The sequence below is a fragment of the Chanos chanos genome, chromosome 5 (genome assembly GCF_902362185.1).
Source record: "Chanos chanos chromosome 5, fChaCha1.1, whole genome shotgun sequence".
Classification (NCBI taxonomy): Eukaryota; Metazoa; Chordata; class Actinopteri; order Gonorynchiformes; family Chanidae; genus Chanos; species Chanos chanos.
This window is the reverse complement of record NC_044499.1, coordinates 20,998,379-21,023,826: the sequence shown is the minus strand read 5'-3', so window position 1 is coordinate 21,023,826 and position 25,448 is coordinate 20,998,379. Positions and strand designations below refer to the sequence as shown.

The window sequence follows — 25,448 nt, the reverse complement described above, 5'->3', positions numbered from 1 at the left end:
ACGAATTTTCTATCTCTGTCTAAACGCTAAGTTGCTTTACAGTTGAATGGAAACCTCGAAGCAAGATCCGCCAAACATACGTCCACCCTCACATGCCTCTACCATTCATCCCAGCTTCCTCAAACTCCAGCACATCAAAGGCCAGTAGACTGTTGAGTTTCCTGTTTGAATCAACCATACATTTACATGTGGGAAAACAGGTGACTGAAAGCCTCAAAAAGGTGACAGAGGGCTTAGAGTCAGTGAAGGTTTCAAACTGACCACTGCTGGTGTGAGGCCAAGGATGCAGAAGAGGGAATTAACAGGTGCTGTTGGTTGGATCAGTCTTACAAGACTGAAAAATACAGTCCGTTTTCAGAATCTCAGGTGGGACTTGTGCTTGACCATGTATCTGTGGAAATGAACAAGAGGGGATTAATGTGAATAGCTGACAGATTTAATATGAATTAGCTTCACACAAAGCCACCAACAGTCAGTAGGTCACCGTAAGTTAATTCATTCCTGGTATTCTGCCACCCCAACACAACAGTGCACAAATGTACATATACAGTAGAGGTGTAACGGTTTTGTACCAAAACTGCAAAGCGTGGTTGTGTAGTCCTCAGTTTTGTTCATGGTGCATGTGTAGTGAAACATAGATGTTTTTTTTCAGCTTTTGTAAATCTCTCTTTCTTTCCTCTCCAAACATGATGCCAAATCAAAGGAAATGGTTATTCCTTAGTGTAAGAGGATATTCCACACTGTGCTTTTGATTATTAAGAACAACGTTAAACATAATTTGAGGACAGCATGCAATTCCTCTTTCTTGTGAGAACATGTATGCACCATGCATATGATGTGGTGTTCCTATGCTTCAACTAAGTGTAAGATTATAACAGCATTAATGACGAGCTCAACCAAGAAACCATTTCAAATAGCAACAACAACAAAAAAGTCATTACTCAGGCCATAAATAAAAAGTCACAGTGGAACATATGAATCCGCAAAATCTAATCTCTAGGCTTCTCTGGGCAGGAACTTGCTTTTCTTAATCAAAGTAGCTGTGCATCTTCTTTCTATTACATCTGAGTATGTTTAAAAAGAAAGAAAAACTTAAGTTCTGAGTTGGCTACATCTTCCTTCAAACCAAACCGTGATAAAAACAGAACTGTGGCCCAAAAACTGAGGTACAAACCCAACTGTGAATAGGGTGAACTGTTATACCTCTAATATACAATATCAATACATCTGCTGTTTATTGTTTGAATTTTATAACAAAACTAATATCCCTTCTTTGAAATTACTAAGAATATGTAGGATATTTAAAAATATAATTGAGAGTGAAACAGTTAAGAGCCAATACCGTACTGTTACGTCAAATCAAAGCATTAGGCACAACGTAGCCAAATAAAACCCTCTAAGACTCGTGTTTACTGAGTTACACGTGTATGACAGCAGTTTTCTTCTCATCAAGTGTTTTGCCAAGACAGATGGTCATTTCTTCGCTTAGATAAAGAAAAGGGAAAAAAAAAAGTGTAGGAAAGCTACAGATGGAGCAGACAGTGATCTGTTCAGACAGATAGACAGACGGAGCTGACCTGTCGAGCGTTTCCCAGAAACGCAGAAAGATGGGCCTGTCCAGGTGGCGTTTATGGTGGCTCAGCTCCAACACAGTCACGTCCCACTTCTGCACGTTGGGGTCCAACCGCGACTCGTCATACTTCAAGTGGAAGGCTCGGACTGCAACAGGGAGAACCAATCAGCGTTTACGCATCAGGCAGCTGTTTTTCCTCAAATGGTCAAATGACATTCAAAACAACTTGTCTTGAGATTTTTCAAGCATTGAGAGATTGGAATTTGGCTGAAATTATCACAAGATTGGAGCTGTTAAGAGACCCAAATCTGACATCAGAGTTAATATTTTGAAAGCTTGTTGAAAAATGCTGTGAGGATCACAAACTGTGTTGGCATGATATCTAAAATGGAGCAGTTACACAGAAGGCCCAACATCCGTCCAAAGCATTTGATTCCATTTGTAAATGATAAACACATTGTGTCAGGACTTGCTTTTTGCAAAAATGTCCACAGGAGAACCATCAGGAAGGAGCCATGGCCAACCCTTGAACTGCCATGCAGGACCCTGGACGAAGACGGCCACCACACGGTCCCTGCATTCAACATACAAACACTGCAACTGTCAGCAATGTCACAACATTTTAGTACATATTAACCAAATCCAACAAACAGGTTGACAAATGTTTTAATTCTGAGGTAAGGAAGGAAGAAAAAAAGAAGTCCACTGGCTACATTGCTATGCTAGTGGGGTCAATTTGGTCGGCACGTCTGTTTAATGTCAGTGAAATAAATTTTTAAGTTTTCAGCTAGTTGGCTTTTGTCTAGCGGCAGTAGGTTTACACTGAAATGCCACTTGCTAATGATTTTAATGTTGTAATAAAGTATGAACATAAAGCAAGTTGGTTTAGCAGTGTATTACACTTAATCAGAGATGTGTGTCTGTGTGAGATTAAGTGTGATGTGAGTTTAGGTTCAGAGACCCTGGCTCTGTGAATGCCAGAGTATGTACCAGTCCTGTGGAGCCAGTTTGAGAGGCTGGTCTATCACCCTGTAGGGCACTGTGACGCTGAGTGTGGTACCGCCTGGCTGGATTTGATCCTTGCGCCTTTGAAGTAAAACCTCGTTGTCCCTTTGTATTCCCTGCTTCTTCTTCTCCTCTGACGAAACAAACCTTTGAAAGAGACAAGAGCTCTTTATTATAATAAGACACCAAGCCTGGATAAAGAGTGGCCTGCTGGCAAAGGCTGGCCTGTGACAAACTTTTCAACTGGCTGATCACATAAAGTTCCAGAGTAATTACACAGGAGCCATGGCTGGAATACAGACCTATGCAACTGTCGCTTATAACAAAATATTCTGACCAAAGGTGATCAGGAAACTGTGGAGGATACAGGGTGGAAAACTAGCAAGCTCAATCTTGTTCACACAGATAATTTCAAGAGAGGAAGGAAGAGAAAGCAGAAGAAGAAAAGGAAAAAAGAACAAGAAACAGCACAAAAGCAACAGCAGTTCCAGCAATTTTGCTGTTTGGACCCCTTCATCCCACATTTGTCCTGTTCATCAAAATGTTGAGGGGGTTTGGGAGGGTTGTAGACACACACTGAACTCCTTGATTTTTTCTGGTCTGTTAAATATGAAATACTGATAGTTCTGTATCAGTGTACTATCAAACATACGTACATGAGGCTTTCCTAGTATGAGACATAACACTTGAAATGATGAATGGCGAGGATTTGTTTCCATTAATAGGCATACACGGGCAGTGGATAATTAAAATTCAAGGAGGTTTTACTAACATGACCAGAAAACCATTACATAAAGCAATTTAAGTGTAATTATTTATCTCACTTTCATTGAACACTGCCAGACAGCGCTTGAAGTATAAAAAATACAGAATATGAATGTAATGTAATACGAACCAACGCAGTCTAAGTGTAACAATTTCATTTTGACATGATTAAACTCAGTGATGCTCAAAAAGTAAACACAGAATGTAACACAGAGTTACTTCTGGACCGATTGTGAGATGTGCCCTACAGCTTTCAGTGCTGGCTACAGTACAAGGGTACAGTGTATGATTCCAGTGTCGGATTAGGGAAGGCAACAATCCTTGATTTTGATTTAAGTGGTCCTGTGATGGAAGTTTGGCCCTAAACAACCACATAGCGTGCATGCACCAGGATCCACCTGTTACAATATACAAGGAAACTGTACATAAAACTGTAGTGTGTTCTCATCTGCTAACATTGTTCAGTTGTTTCATGCAAATACATGCGCTACTCAAATGTGTTTGATTTGAATACCCATTTAGTGGCACACGAAACATATGTATGACTGACATCTTTCCAGAGGTTCTTTCAGTTTCATGCCTTGCCATTGGTGTTAAATAATGAGCTTGCCTGACAAGCGGATTATAAAAACTTGAACAATTTATCAGCATTTGACAAAGACTTTAAGAAATGTTGGGAGAGTCACACTTCTACCTGTGAACCTAGTGTTCTCCTAGTCCTCTACACTTAATGTGATACGAATACACAAACGTTCTCATCTGACATCTTTGGAGGCCTTGTCACACTGCAGCCAGATCACAACATGACAGTCTCAAACACATGCTTGATAGGGCTTTGCACAGCTGTTGGGACAATTTAAGTTTTGCCTGCATAGGCGAAGAAACAGGGCAGGGGATGGGAAACTAAGGGAAGAACAATTATCGCTCAGTCTGATAATCAGAGCCGATGCTGGTCATTTTTCCATCGATTACTGACTGTAAAAGTAATAAGTGCATTGTGAAGTTGCAACTAGTAACTTGGCTTTCTCTCTTATGCCCGATTCACACGCAGGTGAATATTCCCACCTCTCACTGATATTTCTCGCTCAAACTCACCGCTGCGGGCGTTCCAGTAATGAAATGATGTCACTACGTTTATCAAATCCAAATAATTCCGATATCTACGTGCTCTTCTCTGATTCGCTTCCATTTTGCTGTCATTGCAGACAGCAATGCTGCTTCTGTTGGAGGGCTAATTTACTGACATACCCCTGTCAGTGGAAGGATATCAGTACAAATTCATTCTGGAATTAACATAAATGTTTCCACTAATTAATTCATTTTCCTGAGGATTTTCAGTCAGATTGAATTCAATTAATAAACTGTATGGCTAAAATGTGACTTAAAAAAAGATGGAGAACAATTAAAATTTCAACTACTCCACATTTTCAGCTTGGATTAAATATTTATGTTAAACCATTTTTTTCTGCCTTCTCTCTTCCAATTCCTCCCCCTTCTTGTGTGGCAGTCAGCTCATGTTCCCTAGCCAAGCACTTATTTTATCCACACTAACAGCTGAGTGGTACTGTCAAGCTGCATAATATGCTTGAAAGAGAGTGCTATCTGCCCGCTTCTACTCAAAACTGCTTAGGTGTTTTTCAGTGAATGCTGCTATGCGAGAGAGACCTTGGCTGACCTCACTTGCCTAAGGAACATGGCCAATTATATGCCTGTGGAGCTGTGGCATAGCTCCGTTTCACACCCAGAGTCCAGATGTAGGATGGATTCAGGCAGTGCCTCCAGTAGACCTCAACACGGTAAACATCCATTCAGCCTGTTGTTTGTGTTGGAACGTACAGTACCAGTCCAAAGTTTGGACTCGCTTTCCCATTCAAGTAAATGGGAAAGTGTGTCTAAACTTTTGACTGTCACTGTTTATACATCTATATGCCTGTTTATATTTTGGACATGGGAAAAAAGGTCTTGGGGAAGATGGGAGATATCAATGCTAAATTGAAACATGGTCAACCCCCCTCCATGACCAAAGAAAGGTTCTGATATAGGAAAAACAACTAGCAGTCATATGGCATGAAAGCTATATTCAGCCAATTTATGGCATTCATTTTCTCTAAATAAAAACAAATTGCCACACAGCAGGTCACCAAACTGGGTTTAAATTGAAGTGCTTCCACAGGGGAAAAAATTTCATTAGTTTCTATGTACCCGAAATACAGATGTAAGCACATAAAAGGCTGTAAATTGAACTGTGCGGGAAAGATCACGTGTTCATGGTGTGACAAACCAATTTGCCTGCCCTGAGGGTAACACCAGTAATTGCAGTCCCATCTCCATCTTGCATTTCATCCACCAACAGTGTATCTGTGCAGTCTTAGGACTCTAAATGATTTATTGTTCTAATTAAACAGAAAAACAGCAATTATGCCTCTAATATGTTTGAGATTGTAAGTACACACAAACACATGCGTGCATGTGTGAACACTCATCCATCTATGTATTTGAATATGAATCCCTACACCTGCTGACAATGAGGTTGTTTTGGGAGGCTAGTGTGACCTTTAGCGCATGTGAGCATGTTAAACACCTAGTTCAGCTCAAAACAGTTTCAACAGTGGTTGTGCTTTTTGGCTTTGGTATTGGTGAGTGGTGACTATTCATAAGCTTCAATTTTTTGGATTTTTCACCAGCGCTGCCCACTGCTCCTGCGCCTGTGTCTAGTGGTTGTGTGTGCTCATTACTGGTGTGTAAGGATGGGTTAAATACAGAGGTCAGAGTCACTGCTCACTGCTCATAGTGTGTGTGGGCGATCACAGAAATTTAATCTTTAATCTTTGACTTACTGCCAATAACTGTTTGTTTTGCACTCTGACACCTGAACATGAAATGAGAGATACACCCATCGTTATGCAGCTCATCAAGGTGATTATCCATTGCTGGTTATCCATTCCTTCAGTAAGACCATAAAGCTTTATGAATGAAATGACCTAAACATACACTCCATCTCCATGGCAAAAGGCAAATAACAAATGCACTCTTGCACTGTCAGCACACTTACTTGAGGTCCTGTAAGAGGTCTTTAGCATTCAACATAGTGATTAAAGAAGTAGGGGCAGCTGGGATGATGATAATGGGAGTTCTTGACCCTAAAAAATAAATAAAGCAAAAATGTGAATAAAAAATTAAAAAGGGAGATCAAGATATGGTCATCTCTGTGCTTTCTTTCCAGAAACCAACATCTGGACACTCATTTGGTCACCTGTGAAGATGGGTGAATATAAACTAGGGTTTTTGTTTAGATGACATCAAACTCACCTTTCTTTTGGTTTGGAGGGGGGCGAGCTTGCGAGACTGCAGAGATAAGAGGAGCTGACATTAGAAATGTAAAATAAAACAAAGTCCATAGGCACCGTCTTTAAAAAAGCATGTAAGATTATATATAATTGAATTTAAGTAAACTGCCATAACAACGCCCTGCGATGGACTGGTGACCTGTCTAGGGTTTCTCCCCGCCTTGCGCCCAATGAATGCTGGGATAGGCTCCAGCACCCCAAATTAGGATAAGCAGCTTAGGCAATGAGTGAGTGAGAGTGAGTGCCATAACAACACCCCTGCCTGCTTTTTTTCACCATTTTACTCACGAAAATGCACTAATTGGTGTAATAAACGCTGTAATATAGCAAATATACCTCTCTGAAGTTTGCTCATGACCATATTTTTATATTTGACATATATTAGTAGTCGAGCGATTCAACGTTGTTTTTGTGTTTTGTCTTGTATCTGTCACAAAGTAAATGGGAAAGTGTGTCCAAACTTTTGACTGTCACTGTTTATACATCTATATGCCTGTTTATATTTTGGACATGGGAAAAAAGGTCTTGGGGAAGATGGGAGCACCTAGGAGAGGGAGGTCCTTTCTACTTACAATTTTAGTTACCACTAGTAAATGATCTTTATTCTTCATGCTTACATGCCAACATCCCCTTATTCCACTGCTCACCAACAACATCGGAACTTTGAGCGATCTTTCATACTGAAGCTCCTGTCAAACTCAACTGGACAATCAATGGTTCTGTCAAAGTCCCTGTAATGCTGTCCTCTAGTCACAAAGGCTGAACTAATGTGTTAGTTAGTTGAGCATTTCTGTGCTTGAAATGCTCAAGCAATTCAGCAACTCCTTCTGCACAGACCTATGTAAATTTACACTCTTGTTCACCCAAGACAGCCAGAATAAAAGTGAAATAAATAAATAAGCAAACAAAAAAGCAGAAAGATGCAATCAGCTTTCAATCACAGGATCATTTCATAATACCTGGTCTGGGAACAGGCTGCATGGCTGGGGTCTGTGCCTTCCTTGCAGAGGCCCCTTCCTAGACAGAAAAGAAAAAAAATACATATACATAAAAAATACAATACATGGTTTGCGAGAAATTTGCATGAAGCCGTATTACGGAATCTTGGTGATGTTTTTGAGGGTTTTGTTTTTAAATGCACTCACTCACACTAACTGGCCTTAATTAAAGAGGCCTTACTTTTTTTACACACTGGACAATGTATGGTGAATTTTAGTACAGGTCATTTCTCATGGCAGTTTGTTGTCTAGGGCTCCTTGGAGGAGTGGAGAGGGGTAGAATTCTGAGTTTACATAATTAATCTAAGGGCATGCTTCTTTTTAAATGATTCATACGGCGGTTAAAATGATTACACAATCAAATGGTTTATGACTGAAATTGGTTTATGAAAGCACACAGGCACTGTGCCATTGTTTGAGTGTGTATTCCATGTCTGCCACTCAAAAAACAAAGCCCATAAACGCATCTGCCCTCCAGCAAGTTTAAACATGTGTGAACAAGACACAGAAAAATTCACCATCAATATAAATGTTGATTTTTTTTCAAAATACCTCCTTTAAAAAACACTTCATATCTATCTTGAAAATGATTATACATACAAGATGATGCAGGGATACACATGCCAAAAGAATGCTCAAAAAATTGCAGCATGTTTCATTTGGTTTCTTGCTCTCTTTTTTAGGATGCTGTAGAGCCCTGATTCTTCAGCTGTACAAGGGGGTGGGGGCAAATACAAATGGGTCACGTGGGGGGAAGGGCCATGACGATCGGCAGAAACTGTGAGAAATGCTCTCTCTGTGTGTGCGTGTATGTGTGTGTGTGTGTGTGTGTGTGTGTCTCAGCACACACGCGTACTCCCTTCCATTCCCTCTCTCTCTGTCATTTCCTTCTCACAGATTAGGAGTGAGGCAACAAAACACCACTTCGTAGAACGGACACAGGGAGGAGATGGACCAAGAAACAAATAATTAAGAAATAAAAGGAAAGCAGGGAGAGAAAACCCTGTTACAGGGAGATTACAGCGGGATTGACAAAACAGCAACGCGAGGTGAGGTGATGTGATTTCTTGCTGCTGGCTAACACCAGTGGCTGCCTCTTCCGCTCTGCTGAACAGAGATACACTAATCAGTCAAAGCCTCTGGGGAAAAGGACTATGAATGGATGGCAACTGACTCAAACCTGCCACTGACAATACTGACTCCGCTATCAAAACACGCAGAGGGGACTGCTTTATCTGTGAGACACACACGATGGAAGAAATTTACTGAGGAGACCAAAATGAAAGAAAGGGGCAGAGGAATAGTACGACAGCAAAGGCAAATGTAACGAGGTCAAAGGACTGGAGCCACGACATGTGAGGTGACCACAGGGACATGGGCATGAATGGAGAGATAAATCGTCACTGTACGAGGTGTCAGACTGTGGAGATAATAGGATGGTTTTGTGCCAGTTCAGTTCAGAACAGAAGCCTCCATCATTCAAGAAAATAGGTATGTTGAACAGTTAAACTGCTCCATCACTTCAGATGAAAAAAAAAAAAGGAAACATGAGAAAAAACCTGGGGGAAATGTTGTTTAATGCATCAATAGCATACGCAACAGTGTTCTGACACTCTGAGTTCATTTCCGGTACGCGACGTGTTTCTATGATCTGCTTGGTAACAAGAAGTTGCATTGTGCCTCCGAGTGCGTGGTCCCAAACTGCTCTTTGTTTGAGAGACCTTCAAGAGGCCACTGTGCTATTCACTATATGTGAGAGAAAAGCACCCTCACACTCTCTGAATGAAAGAGTTTGTGTTCATGAAAGGGGTGTCATGGGGTAGGTGGGTGTGTATAGTAGCAGATGGTCAAGTGAATGAACTTAGACCCAACATGTTCTTGCTCCTGTGGCACTGTGGCATTTCTAAGGGAAAAATTCAGGACAGTGAGCACAGTTATCTTTTTAGATGTAGAATAGTCAAGTTGCTATGTTTCACTGGATGTGGTGCATCTGGAAAATAAGGTTCTGCACAGAGCACAAGGAAAAGAAAGGGTAAAAAAAAAAAAATCAAATAAATAAATAAATAAATAAATACTTGGGCCAAAAATTTAATTGGAGAACAAAACTGTCCATCTACTATAATCCAAGTTCAAATTCCTACTTCTAGGATATGGTTAACAGTTAAAGTCACCAAAATGATACTGCAACATCCTTACTACAGAACCTGAAACATCCTAATCATGATAGCAATCTGAAGTAGTCACAATGCGTCTGTCTAGAGTTTGTTTAATTGACGTTATTTAATTGAGACTTAGACCTGCGTGCGTTTGGCAGTGCGCACCTTTAGCTTTACAGCAAGAACAACACTGTGAATTCTCTGTATGGATCACAGTCAATTCTAGAGAAATTCTGTTGATCGGTTACAACTGTCACAACTGATTAACCAATCTGAGCACATGTTCTTGGAGCAGCGATGGCACCTAATATTATATTAATAATGTGATGACCACTAATGAAGAGAGTAATTCAGTTCTAGCAGAAAGCATCAGGGAATTCCATGAGTATGTAATGGGCTTATATGTCCTAAATTCAAAAGCAGAACAAATTAAATTATAGCAGACCAAAGTCCAATGTATTCTTGGCAGTAAATCACAAAACATAGTGAATCGTGTTAGTAATGCAATATCAGAAGTCATTCCTCAAACATCCCTACAGTTTGTTTGCCATGTACCAACATAAGATTGTTAGTTTAAACTGCATGTTTTCTTTTTACTGATCTGCCATCATGAGAAAACACATTTGTCAAGTCATTTGAACACACAGTTGTAAGTTACTGTGTAATATTTAAAATGCATGCAGAACTGATATGTTCTATGGCAAATATTTTTAGCAACCAATCAGCTGTCATTATGCTGAGCTTCCCAGCCAAATTAGACCCTGAGGTGACTAAGAGCAAAAACTTAAAACTGAAGTCATGTAAGGCAAAGACTGCTCACTTATCATATTACAACTCACCCAGGCACCTGATACACTGCCTCATATCTAGCTTTGTCTGTCGCTCACACAATAAAGGCTGTGTGCTGCAGCACACGTGTGAGAATGAATATTGGGCCTTTTGACATCCACCTACTTAGTGCATGCCTTAAGAATGAGCTGAATTCTAAAACTGCTGAGACGTAAGCCCGATATATTCTTTGTTACACAAAGGAGGCTGTGGGAGGAGACAGGGTTTCCAAAATGCTCTTCTCAGCCATTCATCCACCCATTTATCTTGCCCAAACAATTTACAAAAGTAATTTTTGAGAAGGTATACTGTTAATGCCAGTTTTACTGGACACAAGCGTTAACATGCCATATCCAAAAGTAACTAAAAATCAAATCAAATTAAACACCCAATCCAGCATCACAGGTCCAGGCATGAGTAAACAATCTATTAACTTAATTATCTTTCAGGCAAAAAATTCTTATTCCCTAGAATCTACAATAATGTGTCTGATGACAGGAAGACAGCAGCTTTTAACGGAGAAGCGCAAAGACACTTATGTTGAATGAGAAGCTGTCGTATTTGACCTTTCTGAGTAGGGCTGTGCAAACCACATAGCTCCACTTATTCATGCAGCGTCTAACCTACAGTGTGTGTGACATTCAGATACCAACCAATTAAAAACCTGTCAAGACTCGTAAACCAAGCTTGGTCTTAGAGGAAGACATTACTTGGTCCATTAAATGCTTTCCAGTCTTGGACCGGATTTTAGGTGCAGGTCTTCACCTTAATTAATTGCTCCATCTGATTCATGAGGCAAGCATAAAAAAGGATCTGAATTGACAAACACTTCACAGGAAAGTGACATAAGGTCACACTTGGGCAAAGCACTTTGAAACCTCTTTAATTTCAAAGATGCTAATAAAGTTTTTCAACCATCTGTAGAAGCTCAAGGGTAATCTTCCACATACTGTGCATAACGTCACATGGCTAAACAATTGAGCAGTCATTCTGAATGCAAATCTGTGCAGTACAGCTTACAGTGAACACATCACACATAAAAGAAAAAAAAAAACGACATGTTTTTATAGAATTCTACCGGTGTTGAGAGAGAGGGAAAAATAATAACAACGACAATAAAATGAACCATGCGAGTCACAGTGTGGATGAACAAAGTGTTTTCATTATCACTGATGGCTATCTGAACCAGAACGTGGCCTTTCACTCAACCTCACCTTGTCAGTTGAAAACACAGCATGAGGCTAGTAGATGCTGACAGTAATGCGACACAGAAACACAAAGGACACCACAGTGACTTACCATGCAGGAGTTCTCGATATAGGAAAAAGCTCAGCAATAATCTGAGCTACCAATCAAGGACTTTGAAACTCAAACCCTCTGACACTTGCTCCCAATTAGCTTCAGGAAGTATCTCTGGAGTAAATGTTGAGTTTAAGATGTCAAAAATATGAACATTAGTGTTAAATGGTGTTGCTTCCTTTTAGGTAAAAGGATTGTCCGCCACAACATGCATCACACATTGAACCAGAAGAAATATCCAGAAAATGCCAGCTATCCTGCTTCACCACGTTTCATCTTATGATGTGCTGGTTACGGTAGCCACCTTTGGTCTGACCAGATCTGATCGCTGTTGATGCTAAGCAGAGCGCATCATGCAGTGGAGACGGCGACACTGCTGGACACACATTGCCGCGCTCATCTCACTGCTCTCTTTCGCAGGAGTACTTCTCTTCCTGCGTCACCACTCCACGGTATGGGACTGGATTGGAAGAAGGTATAACCCAGTGACTTACTCAACTCATGGGGTTCAATCTTCTAAAATGGAGGCTAACCAGAGTGCCTTGCTGCGGTACGGCTGGAAGGAGGCTGGGAATTCAAAAGGACCACTGAGGCCCGAGGTCACATCCTCCCTAGATAAAGACTCCACTCAGGGACTTGAAAACTCCCTGGGTTCCAACAGTAGTCTGAGTGGAGAGATGACGGCAACAAGGACTCAAAAGGTGGAGTCCTACGCCTACATTATAAATGAGCTGTACAAGTGCCAACAGAGAGACCCTTTTCTGGTGCTGCTGATTGCCGTAGAACCCCAACAAGTGGAAGCAAGAAATGCCATCAGGCAGACATGGGGGAATGAGACTCTAGTCCAGGGTCTGGGATTAGCGCGGCTCTTCATGTTAGGCCTAAAAGAGGGCAGTCAGGGAGTCAGGAACAGTCGTCTGCAGCGCTCCATTGAGGCAGAGTCTCGCCAACACCGTGACATCATCCAGCAGGAATTCATGGACACCTACCACAACCTTACCTTAAAGACTTTGATGGGGATGCACTGGGTGGCCACACACTGCCCCAATGCAAGATATGTCATGAAGACAGACAGCGACATGTTTGTGAACACGGAGTATCTCATACAAAAGCTCCTCAAGCCCAGTGTGCCACCAAGACAAAACTACTTCACAGGTTACCTTATGAGGGGTTATGCCCCAAACCGAAACAAGGGTAGCAAATGGTACATGTCACCTGAGTTGTATCCCAGTGAGCGATACCCTGTATTTTGCTCTGGGACAGGCTATGTGTTCTCAGGTGACATGGCACAAAAGATACATCAAGCATCTCTGAGCATACGGAGACTTCACCTGGAAGATGTCTATGTGGGTATATGTCTGGCAAAACTGAGAATAGAGCCAGTACCACCGCCAAATGAATTCCTTTTCCATCACTGGCGGGTGTCCTATTCTAGCTGCAAGTACAGCCAATTGATTACATCCCACCAGTTTCACCCTAACGAGCTAGTCAAGTACTGGGACCATCTGCAAACCAACAAACAAAATGCTTGCACCAACAGCAATGCCAAAGGACACGGGTAGTAAGGGAGGGAGAGGGCCAAAGACAGCTGCTATGGGACAGGCCTGTTGAGTTATCAAATAAGGTGGAGACAGAGGGGAGGCATAAGTTGCCAAACTCAAGTGAGAAGCACAAAAGAGAGTGTTGAGCATTCTTGATTCAGGATTTCTTCCAGACTGTATCAGAGTGATTAACTTGACATCAATATACACTATATGTACAATTTGATCAGTATTGGCAAAATAAATATGTGCAAGTCTAACAACTGAAGAGAACTGTGTGTTTGAGCTTTGATTGTCTTAGAAGTTTAATAGCTGTCTTGAAGATTGTCAGCTGGATCATGTCTATTTTGTATTTGAATACTAAAGTCTTGCAGATCAATGAATAAGCACTGAACATCACATCTTTTCATCCAGTAGTTACACCACCACTTTGGATGCAAACAAAAGCATTCAAACCAAGAAAATGAGGTGAAATTCTGCACTCATTTAAAAACTAAAAAGACAGATCACAATTTCAGTTGAAATGAGAAGTCAAATACCTTCTTACAAATCCTGCTCCCATATAATTTTATGATCCCATAAACATTTACATGAGAAAATACAGGCCATTCAAATTCGAACAAATGACCTTTCTATGAAAACTGGCTGGATTTTCTGTGTTGTCCAAATCACTTGACAGCACCAGGACCAAATATCAGACTTCATCAGTACATATGACATCAATAAAGCTTTACCTTAAAGCATTAGTCAAGAAGTAGTGTTCTGGGTCTTTAAGTCCTTAATTTGATCCAAACAAGTCCTTACTCTTCTGGAAAATTTGAAGTCCTTACTAACTGTTCAGCGACCAAAAAGAAAATATAATACTGTTCGTAGAAAAAGGGTGGGTGCAAAGCACTCAGACTCCTGGCAAATAATAATAACTCTTTCAAACCAAATTTTAAGGGCACAGAAACTCTGAGAGCTGTGTAGAGGGAGAGAGTATGATGAAATTGCACAGTGATCGATATTCATTTCCCTAATTAAGGGAAGAAAATCCCTTCGTTTCTCTAGTGAGCTTATTGAACAGCATTCTCCCTCTGACGTGGAGACACAAATCTCCTCTGTACAAGGTCACATATGAGGAGACTAATCCATTCCAACTGGCATTCAAAATCCAGAGTAATCATAGATGCAGCATATAGGTCTATTTGTCTACCCATCTCAAATACAGCATAATAAGCAATCATTGCACTACACACATAACAACAACAGAAGAACATCTCCCATGCATCTATCATATATATTCCACACATTCCGCTTCATCCCATGAAGAGGGTTTCATTCACTCCAGCTTTCTTTCCATCTTGACGCAATATCATGAGTGTGAAAGCCCTTTGTGTTTGACAATGATATCTGAGTGTCAAGAAAAATGTAGCTTGGAAGAAAGTGAGTGATGTACTCTCAGTGTACAGACTGATGAGCACAATAGAAACATGAGTACTGTCATAATATCTAGCACTTGTGTGTTCTTTTGAAAGCCCAATGAATTTGGTGCACTCTTTTCCCAGAAACGTCTACATCTTTTGTCTGAATTGCACTTCTGCATAAATCAGACTAAGTGCACGCCTGTCAACCATGCACACTTCTACAAGTGATTTCTGCATTAGGACCGCAATCCACCCAGAAAGCAAAACCTACAGTAAGGTTTTTAGGGCTCAGATATTTGCGTCACAAGAGCAGTTCTTACAAACACCTACATGACGTGGTTTATTTTCATTCTCTAGTTTTAATAAAACTAGCATTACTTGTCCTGTTCAGAACAATATGGCACAATTGATAACAAAATGAGGTTCAGGATAGTTCATGTAGCAATAACAAGCTCACTAAAAACTAAGGGCAGCGGTAAGTACATAAACTGATTGTGCAGGCATTAACTGCTTCAAACCACCATATATACAGCTTAACTCAACAGCATAAGAGAGTTTTTCAGTACTGCCCATCATACATATTTGGTCATATAAGATACAAACACAGAGAATACACTGCTGACAGAGAAGAAAAAGTAAAAAGAAACTGAATGGCAGCTAATTTACAGTTGTGTGAGCTGAAACCTTGAAAATTAATCTTACATCTCACTGGGAAAACCTGGGAAGAGCACAGGTGCTAGACGGCATGCGTCTTCCTCTGAAAATGTGAGCATAGCAATATGAGAGAGGAGACGAACAAGGTTGACCTTTTTCTGCTTTCCATGTTTGCTGGGACAGTCTCAGATCCCACAGCAATGAGTCATTCATCTGGCTGTCTGTGCTTGGTAATGAGGGAACAAACGTAACAAATAGGTAGTGTGAGGACTGAAGACTGTTCACAGATGTCATCTGTGATTCTTTCAACAGAACTCATTAGTCATTTATTTCAATAGGTAGAAATTTCTGCTACAGAAGGAACCCTGACAGTAACACTACACATCTGAAATATCAGCAATACCCGAATGCACAGTCTTAACAGTCAGATCATGATACAAAAAACAGGACTATTGTCACCTATGCTGTGAAACTGGGTCTGGCACTTTTTCATACATACATACATATATACATTTGTGCCTGCCTGACTGACTGAAATAGGACAGGAAAGTCCTTCAATCATAAAATTTGAGTTTACAAAGCATATTGTTGTGAACTTGAAAGCTGATCGCTCAAAACACTGACACTGAGAGTCTGTACAGTACACTAAAAGTATTCTGTGCACTATTCTATCATGTTTTTGACAAGAATGTATACGTGATAAGGAGTTCTTGAAGAGGTTGCTCAGTCACCAGATGTCTTCAGTTGAAGTGTCGTGATTTGTATGTAGACCAGGCTCATAAAAGATTGGTATAGCGACAGAAGCGTTCTGAGTGTTGTCATTTTATCACCTTACAAAGTTTCTCCTTCTATTTTCAATTTGGTGCAGCATGCAGTTCAGATCATTCATGCTTTGTCTCCAATAAAAAAAATGTAAGCTTCAAATAGGAGACCATGCTCATAAACAAGAAAGAGTCAAATGAAATTGGGAATGTTCCTTTCACTGCAAATCAGCTCTTGAATTTTCCCAAGACTGCACTACAAACTTGCTCCCTTAACAACACTGACTACAGAAACGAGCCAATAACAAGAAGGTCAGAGAGACATGAGACTTACCGTCACGGATTTCAACGTCATCCCGTGATAGGTTCCCATTGTGTCGATTTTGAATCCCTCCGTTTCTGTAATAAAAGGTCAACCACATCAGTCACGGCATATGCTCTAAATCACATGAATGCATATCTTTACAGAAAAGAAAGTCATTCAAAAGCAGCCTCTCTCCACTTAAATGCTTCTATTAACCAATGTCCACGTTCTGCTGATGTAAATCAGGGGTTGCTCTGAAACTGACTAGAACTAAACATTATGTATCACAGGGAAATTTTCTGATATGCTTCACTGGTGCCATTTGGCCTTGGCAGGGGACAGCCTGATGATGATTTACAACCAGTCAGAGTACAGATGGGTCTCAACGACCCACACAATCCTCTTCATCCTCATTCTTTTGTTTTCTTTTTTCCTTTTCTTCTTGCCTTCCATTCAAACTCGGGTGTGAACACCTTAGAATTCACAGCCATAATACTGTTGTCCCAGTGATTTTTATGTGAAAATAGATACTCAATTAAACATAAGGCAGTGAAAGATAATGTTGCGTCCCTGGCCACTACAGATTTTTTTCACATGCCTGTAAAGAAAAATGTCAGGGAATGCTATTAACTGTGAAAGTCAAACAGAGGTCATACAATAATAATCATAAGGTATCAGACTTTGTTTTTTCTGTTCTTTCATTTAAGAATGGACATTTAAATTCATTTCAGTTTAAGACTCAGCATAAAGCTTCTCCTGGCAATATATAAATCGATTTTATCAATCATTTAAATGTCAAATGAATCCACTCTTACATGAAAACACATCACTTATTACTGTAAAAATCTAAACAACGACCCAAGTATTTACGAGGCCATTAACGATTACCACATTCAAGTGATTCTTAAAGATTTGAGAAAGCCTTAGCCTCTAATATTGCATATCTGAGCAAGGACATGCTTCTCTTAGCACATGTCGTTTTGCCAAGTCCTTCCTTTCTTGTTCAAATATAGCCTAACAGAACTGAAGCAGGTCCTTACAGTGGACAGAATACAGCCTATCACAATACAACCACACTTCAGTACTAATGACAGGTTCAGTGTAACGATCTACTTCCTCGGTTGACAAATTATGAATCTAGCCTTCCTTCCACCCCCCCCCCCCCTCCCCAAAGAGCCACACATACACTTTGACATATGCTTACGAGTGTGAAACATATCAGTGACTTTCAGAAGTGAGAGTTATTTTCTCATAACAGTTCCTGGCCATGTGAATACGCATGTTTCAAACACCATCATGGTGTACAGTTCAAAACAAATGAACTCCTCTTCTTTAACGGACATATTCAAAATGAACTGTTCGAGGCTAACAAAGTGACCAGTCTCCTCGTATGCAGTCTAAAGCCTCAGGTGTTGGGGAGGGCCGGATATGTGCAAGACATGTGTGTGGAATCTTTGTGAAAGGGTGCCCCATTATGAGTAATCATAGCCCACTGGCCCACTTACCCTCTTTCCCTTTGAATCTCTCCTGGTCGTATCTGTTGTAGGCTGCTGGGATTGGCTGTTTATTCCTTAAGGATGAGTCCTTGGGGATGAAGAAGAAGAGGAGGAAGAAGTGATGCTTTAAGTCAGAGTGGGAAGAAAAGAAAAAAAAAAAAACTTCTCATAGCTCATCATAAGTTCAAGCAGGCAAAAGGTTTAGCATCGTGTATAAGCAGGCACCCCTGTCTCCAGCCTAAATGAGAATAATGTCACAAAGTGCTCTGCAACACGTTTTTTTGCCTGTGTAATGGTTTGTTGGATTTTTTGAACTTTTATTCTAATTTTTTCAAATGTCTAAGAAAAAAAAGAGGTTGTTAGTCACTGTCCTTTTTGCTTAAAATAAGATAAAATTACAAAAAAGACAAAGAGAGAGAGACGGTGTAAAGTGCTACACGTGGTGTTTGGTAATTACTGAGTGCCTAGGCCTATGAGCTGTGCCCTTTCATCGGGTTAAACGATTGACTTTCCCTCAGAAACCTGGAGTTAATTTCAAGCTTCATTTATTTGACAAATGGTCATAATATGCTGAGAAACTGATACCGTTCTTCACTGCTTCAATGGAACAAGCAATTTACCACATTGGGTTTTTTGTGTAAAGCCTGTGCCTTTTGTTTTTCCCTTTACTTACTCTACCTGTAACCTCCTTCTTATTTCTGTGGTTCATGCCGAGGTGTGTGTGTGTTCTGATCCACTTACCACCTGTGTGGGATTTTGTGCTGGTCTCTGCTCTGGGGCACGCCCCTCTTCACGGGCCTTCACCGATTGGAGAATAGCAAAAATGCTTTTGGAAAAATTCTGAAAAGGTATAATTAGGATGCATTTTCAGTGAAACAACTGAATCACAACGGCTTGCCAGTGCTGATGATACTATAAACAAAAGGACTGCCATGATCAACCATTTCTGGTTTGACATGACTCCAGAGAGTAAGTTTTCAGATCTAGAGCAACGAGAAAAAGCCCTGTGGGAACTTCATGCTAGAAAACCGCATATACCTCAGCACTCCATATTATTCTCAAAAACATTCATTAAACACAAATGTATATGAGCATCCTGATCCATCTACACCATCATACAGGTCATCTCATCCATCACAGCTAAGTACCAGTCCAGTCATATCTCCAACAGCTATGAATCATCACTAGTAAAACCTTTTATTCATTAAGTGATGTACACTCTCTGAGGGGTGTGACCATCTATCATTTTCTCAGAGGAAACTCTGCCACCTGCAGGCAAATCATTGTGTTGCTAGGAGTGTGACCACTATACAAAAGGCAAATCTTACCAACACATTTATCACATCTAATATTTAGCACTCTAAAAGTCTACTCAAGAGGCTCCAAGAGTACACTTTGCCTTCAATTTGTTACAGTCAAATGATGAACAGAATGTTAATCTGTTCCTCATTACTTAGATGCACACGATCTAACAAAAGTCAATTGCAATTAAGTATGGTCTTGGCCAATGTAACGACACATAACCAAAAGCTATGTGTTTTTCAATGATTACATCAGCTGTTGCAAAATAAATGAGAGCTCTCAGTTCATACTGTTGTTAACTGCATTAGTACCAAACTGAGTTGCAAAAAACAGGTGTTTCATTTCTGAACACTAATGACCAGGGAGTCATACTATGCTATAAAAACACAGGCTGACTTCCATCTTGCTTCATTTGTGATAAGGCTCCACATTCATCAAAATGGACACTGAATTGGTAGAATGACATAATTTGGCAAAATGTTGACTGTAGCTGAGTGTGATTTAAGGCAACATGTCCTCTGGAACCTTTTTTTTGGCTGCCTCTCCCAAATTAGAGGGTCCTTGAAATGCCACCATTTTCCTGAGAAAATCTGAATCACTGCAGCATCCATTCTCCCATAAACCTTCACACGTCTCCTTAGATGCCAGACATCTAAGCAGAATCTACAATGTTAATCTATATAGCTAACTGTCAAATGTAACATTGTTAATTTACACTATTCAACACATTCATTAAAAATAACTAGGGTAAGAGTAAAATTAAATTAAGATGGTGTGTTTTAAGAAATTTGTGTATGGTTGCACTGTCTTTTTAAATACCTTACATAAAATATTCAGCCATAGGCTCCAACTATTCATGACATGTTGTGAGTGATAATATGTAGCTAAAATCAGATAGTAACATGGATTTAAGGTTTAAAAAATATAAAATAATAGTCCAAATTTTTAGATTAGAGTAATTCCACATAGACAAAAATTAACTTATAGAATTTGTGTGTGCAATAGGAAAAGATTGCATTGTTACTGGATTCACTAATGCGAATAGGTAGATCAGTCTCAGTGTCTATGATACACCTGCACTGAATCCAATGGCTCGTCACGCAAAAGTCGGACAGAAACCCAGCTGAACTGATACAAGCATCTCTGTATAGATAAAATCCAATGCAACATGGGCTTCTCTTTCATTGTTTCAAATTTTTATCAAATTAATTTCCTTTTGTACTGTGTATTTCTCTCCCTCTCTTGCTCTCTCGTCAGTCCCAACTGAAGAAGGTGTGTCCTCTCACTCCGCAACGTGAGAGTCCGCCCCCCCTACCCCGGTTGTTGTTGAACTTGTCAACTTATACAGAGAATGTCACGTCAAATGCTGAGTGATGGAGAACGAATTTATGATATGCCCCCAATCATCTACAAATCCTTGGTGTGGACCCACTCTGGGTTGACTGATTTTCTGCTGTCAAACATATTATAACAAATGAGATTCCATATTGGATGTTATCATAGCCATCAAAATGTAAGGGAGCCCAATGTAATACGGCCTACCTTTCTTTTGTCTCCTATAACTGGGCTGTGCTGATTTAAGCCTACTGGGTTTTTTCTTTTAACCAGTGTCCAAAATATAGTACAATTAAAACTGAACTGTTTGCACTATATTTTGAATGCTGTTGCATCATATCGTATCCGATTGCAACGCAGCTGTGTACTGAGTTGTGTACTGAGGTACATTTAGTACTAGCTTTGTCAATCTAGACTCCTTCCTCCTACTGACATGACATGATCAAAAGAGACCAAAATGATGTCTATGGCAAAAACAGAGTGACCCCTTGTGGATGTTTTTGCTCTTGAATTGGGAAGTAATTGCATTCCTTTCAGGAGCAAAATAAGCCTTTTGGCTAATCATTTTCACATTTCTATATGCGATGAGAATAAATAGATTAAAATTTTAAAAAGTGTCTAAATATTATACACTCTAAGCATCGGATCTAGTAAAACAATTTAAGTATTGTGCTCCTGACAATCAGTCAATACGCACAGTAGCTGGAGTGGTAACATTGTTTAGAAAGCACAGTTTTGCCCTCTACTGTCAAAAGAATGAATTACACTACAGAGGAAAACCTGAAAGTTTCCCAGAGGAGTGTCATCTAAAATACTTCATATCAAAGCTCACACATAGATACAGAGTCTTGGGGAAAGCACAGATCAGTTTTGGAATTCAAGTTAGAGGTTGATCATGTAACTAGTAGAAAAAGAGTAAAGTAGTATCAAATTTCTTTTCAAGTGTGTGCGCTGTTACCTTCATTAACAAGATTTATGCCAAAAATAATTGTCTTATTGAATACTCTGTCACTGACAATGATAAAGATAACTTAAACAAAACTTGTGGCGATAAAAAACATATAATTTAATTTTGTAACTAATGGAATGGAAATACCATGACAACAATGTCCAATATTTAGCAACAACTTGTATTGTTTATAAGACCTGGTGCATTCAGTGAGGGTGGTGTGGGGACAGATCCTGATAGGTTCCCTGGGCCTGTTGTACCAGCAATGTGTACAGTGAAAACAATCGAACTGCTAAACATAAATGATACACTGAGTGTTTACATCAGACAAATCAAAAATATCAGACAAGATCTGTATCTTATTTGTGCTTCAGAGTTAATCTGAAGTTAATCAGAGTAATCTGATTTAAACTGGACTGGACCAAATGGGGACCAGAGGGTATAAAATTGACACTGTGTGTATTGTACAAAGAATAAAGTTCTTAAAGGGGGACCTGCTAGAACGATATGGATGATACTGAACAGGGTGTTGGGTGGAGGCCTTGTAATTCTGCTCAATGACTCAAAAGTGATAAACTCACAGAAAACACAGAGTAAACAACAAACTCATGTCACTAAACCATATCTGACCTCCTAACATGAGGCAGCCTTACCTTCCCAGTGCTCTGCAGAATGGTGGTGCGTGTTCTCCACACTCTCTCCCTGCTGACGATGTCTCTGGTCACGTCCACCTCGGCATCCACAAAGCTCCTCTGTTTCAAGTTAATGTCGTCATCAAGGTCTGTTTTGATTGTGGAGCGCTTTTTGGCCATGATTTTGGCTTTGATGGCAGCGATCTTCTCCACAGACATGGCCTCTGACAGAGACCTGGGAAAAAAGCAAGACATAGATCACCCTCAAATAGACATGGTCAACCTCAAAGAAGCCTATATGTGCGAGTTCTTTCAAGTCAGACACAAGAGCCAAAAAAACTACCCAAATTTCAAATACCAAATGCCTCAAGGTAAGACACTAGGGATGACAAAACTGTATGTTCTTGTCATTTGTATGAATGATTATAACACACAAAATGCCTCTAATACTTCTAGTGGGACAAGTAACACTTAATGTACAAGAATCAAAGAAAATACAGTGTGATTTGACAGAACCATGGGCAAGCATCATGGAAGGTGATTGGTCAGAGCCTTTGGAATGCAGCAGCTTCCGGTGGTGTAGGTCACTTTACAGAACGTGTTTACAACCTAAACCTTCTGAAGGTTTTGTCCCTCATTTATGAAGAAAGCCATATTCATCCACATGTCACACTAACACCTTCAGCAGTCATATCTGTTTTCTTTTCCCAGGTTCTCTTTCCACCTATATCCACTCCTTGTATCAGACCAGACTAAGTGGACGTACCTGATCTGATCCGTCTGCACGATGCCTTCCTTATGGCCTTCCAGTCGAGCTGCCAGACGCTCTTTATCCAGACGCACTCGCTCCTCATCCTTTAGTGACATAAACAGTGAGAATATTGCAAAGTGTCAAAGTGTCACAGTAAATCCTAAATCAGTGACATATGCACAGGCAGTTCAGAAAACACAGACAGACACACAGACAGGCAGAGAGAGAGGGGGAGAGAGAGAGAGAGAGAGAGAGAGAGAGAGAGAGAGAGAGAACATAGATGAAGAGGTCAGAGAGTGCACAGTATCAAGTTATCCTGCAGACTGACAACTCTGCATTCAATTAAAATGCATACAGGAGCAGTGTGTACTTTAGAAATTGATATGTGTGTTCAGCATGGTGTTTTTACTCACAATGTTACATACATCTATCCAGTGCATAAGTCACTAAAATTTGGATCCTTGTTACTGCCCTGCACATGGGTGGCAAACTGTTCATGAGAGAGCAGGAAAGAAGGGGTTTCCACTATAGGTACAATCCCTATCTGACAGTGTCTACTCGTGTCCTATGTGAACTGCGCCACAGCCAAAGAAATTAACAGCCTCTAAACAACAGAGTAATAACAGTCACGGTGTACGCTAACATCCAGATAAAAGATCATGGCAGCTTATTTGGCCTGGAGATTTATGTTCTGAATCTGAGTGCATTACCTCTACCCGTGGCTTTTTCGCTTCAGAAGAAACCTCATCCGCAGCCCTTTTGACTAAATCGGGGAAAAAAAAGATGTTCAAAAGACAGTTTTTAGGTCTATACAAAAGCTATGGGTAATGATTTCAGAAACACACAAAAACTTCCAAGACAATAATGCAGAACATACCTTGTGTTGGTCTTTGTAGACCTATCTCAATGGGAGCACTTCTGTCGATACTTGTTGATGATGCTGTGGGTAAAAACAAAATGCTTAACAACATTCTTTTGGCTGGGCCACAGAAACAAATTTTATTCATGAGAGTGTTCTGAAAGCCATGGATGATACTTACAGCTTTCTCCATTGAGATAAGAAAGCAAGTCCTTTCGATCAGGTCTTCTCACTACAGGTATGTTCTCTGTCTGTATGTTGAAAAAGCAAAAGTGTTATGCATTCTCTCATCAGAACTAATCATCCATTTTCACTGTCTACTCAGACAAATATCCATAAGACAAAATAATTACCAGACAGCTATTTTCATACATGGTTTTCTAAATTATAGAAGTCATTTCAAAGGAGTATCTTGCAGTTCATCATTACTTACAGCAGCTCTGCGCACATAGGATGGATGGGGAAGATGTACATTGTTAAGCAAGAAGAGGATGGAGTCCAGAGTATAGTACTCTTTGGGTTGGCCCTCCTTGCCAGTTCTAAAAGAAGCATAAAGACAAAAGCCTAAAACCTCTGTCACTTTATTTTGTAACTGGCCACGTGAACTGGACAGCCGTTCGAGCTGCGACGTCAGATCATACTCAGCCACCAGAACGTTCCATAAATCATTGCACGTGATAATACTCTGAAATCAGTCAAACCTTTTCAGATTGACACGAGCATCGCACGCATGTTTTCTGACGAGAAACTATTCTGTGCCAAGTAATGCAACGAATAAAAGTGTCAAAAGAGTTAACAGTACAACATAGAAGGCATCAGGCTGTAATGTCAAGAGACTGACAACTCGTTTCCGATACATGGAATACAGCAAGAACGCAATGTACTTAAATGTTAGTATCAGAAGAAAATACTGACTGCACGTTGGTTTAAAACATGCCAGTCAATCAGATAATTCGGTCAAGTGTTAGGAAGGCAATTGGAACTTTGTTTACTGAACTACCGTATGTTACACTTACTCTTCCCGGGTCTCGTTATGCACTGATCACCAGCCAACAGGCTGCACCGTGCTACCAAGGTAGTTTGACACAGAACGGTATAAACAGGCCAAAAGTCTGCTTTAACCGCTGGAGCTAGCTATCTGGCCTGATTAGACATCAGCTGTCCATTTTCCAGGCTGCATAGAGAGTGCTGCTCAAGCTAAAGACAACTTGACCACCACCGTTCAGAATATATGAAAAGTTTTCTCTGGCTTGCTAAGTAGTTAGCATCTGGCTCCTAAACCATCTCGGACGTGAGAACACAGAATTTACAAGGAGTGCATTAGGTTATTCACTGAACATATAAAACACGACATACCCCCAGATAACATAGTTGGTTTTGACATTTTTAGGCCACGAAAACTCGCCAAAAATAACTTCATCTCCTTTAGCGACGATTTCTTTTTTCTGGATGTTGTACTGGCGTAGCACACTCAACACGTCCGCCAT

The 25,448-nt window shown here is 40.3% G+C and overlaps 2 protein-coding genes across 2 annotated transcripts; one reads left to right on the top strand and one right to left on the bottom strand.

Annotated features, from left to right (window-relative positions):
- On the bottom strand, positions 1-25,448 carry cdc73 (cell division cycle 73, Paf1/RNA polymerase II complex component, homolog (S. cerevisiae)). The gene is made up of 17 exons (XM_030773596.1): positions 25,318-25,448; positions 24,395-24,500; positions 24,143-24,212; positions 23,980-24,042; positions 23,813-23,865; positions 23,118-23,206; positions 22,373-22,586; positions 18,875-18,973; positions 18,143-18,221; positions 16,668-16,732; positions 7,650-7,707; positions 6,653-6,688; positions 6,396-6,483; positions 2,564-2,725; positions 2,047-2,147; positions 1,578-1,719; positions 1-391 (listed from the first exon to the last, which is right to left on the bottom strand). The coding sequence occupies exons 1-17, from the start codon at positions 25,446-25,448 to the stop codon at positions 355-357; spliced, it is 1,593 nt and encodes a 530-aa protein (XP_030629456.1). The 3' UTR covers positions 1-354.
- Positions 12,325-13,533, top strand: LOC115813152 (beta-1,3-galactosyltransferase 2-like). The gene has a single exon (XM_030775762.1). The coding sequence runs from the start codon at positions 12,325-12,327 to the stop codon at positions 13,531-13,533; it is 1,209 nt and encodes a 402-aa protein (XP_030631622.1).

Coding starts and splice junctions, on each gene's coding strand:
- LOC115813152 (XM_030775762.1), top strand. CDS start 12,325: ATGCAGTGGAGACGGCGACACTGCTGGACACACATTGCCGCGCTCATC.
- cdc73 (XM_030773596.1), bottom strand. CDS start 25,448: ATGGCGGACGTGTTGAGTGTGCTACGCCAGTACAACATCCAGAAAAAA. Junction 6,689..7,649: donor GCAGCCTGTTCCCAGACCAG/GTATTATGAAAT, acceptor TTATCTCTGCAG/TCTCGCAAGCTCGCCCCCCT. Junction 2,148..2,563: donor AAACTGGCTCCACAGGACTG/GTACATACTCTG, acceptor TGTTGAATGCAG/GGACCGTGTGGTGGCCGTCT.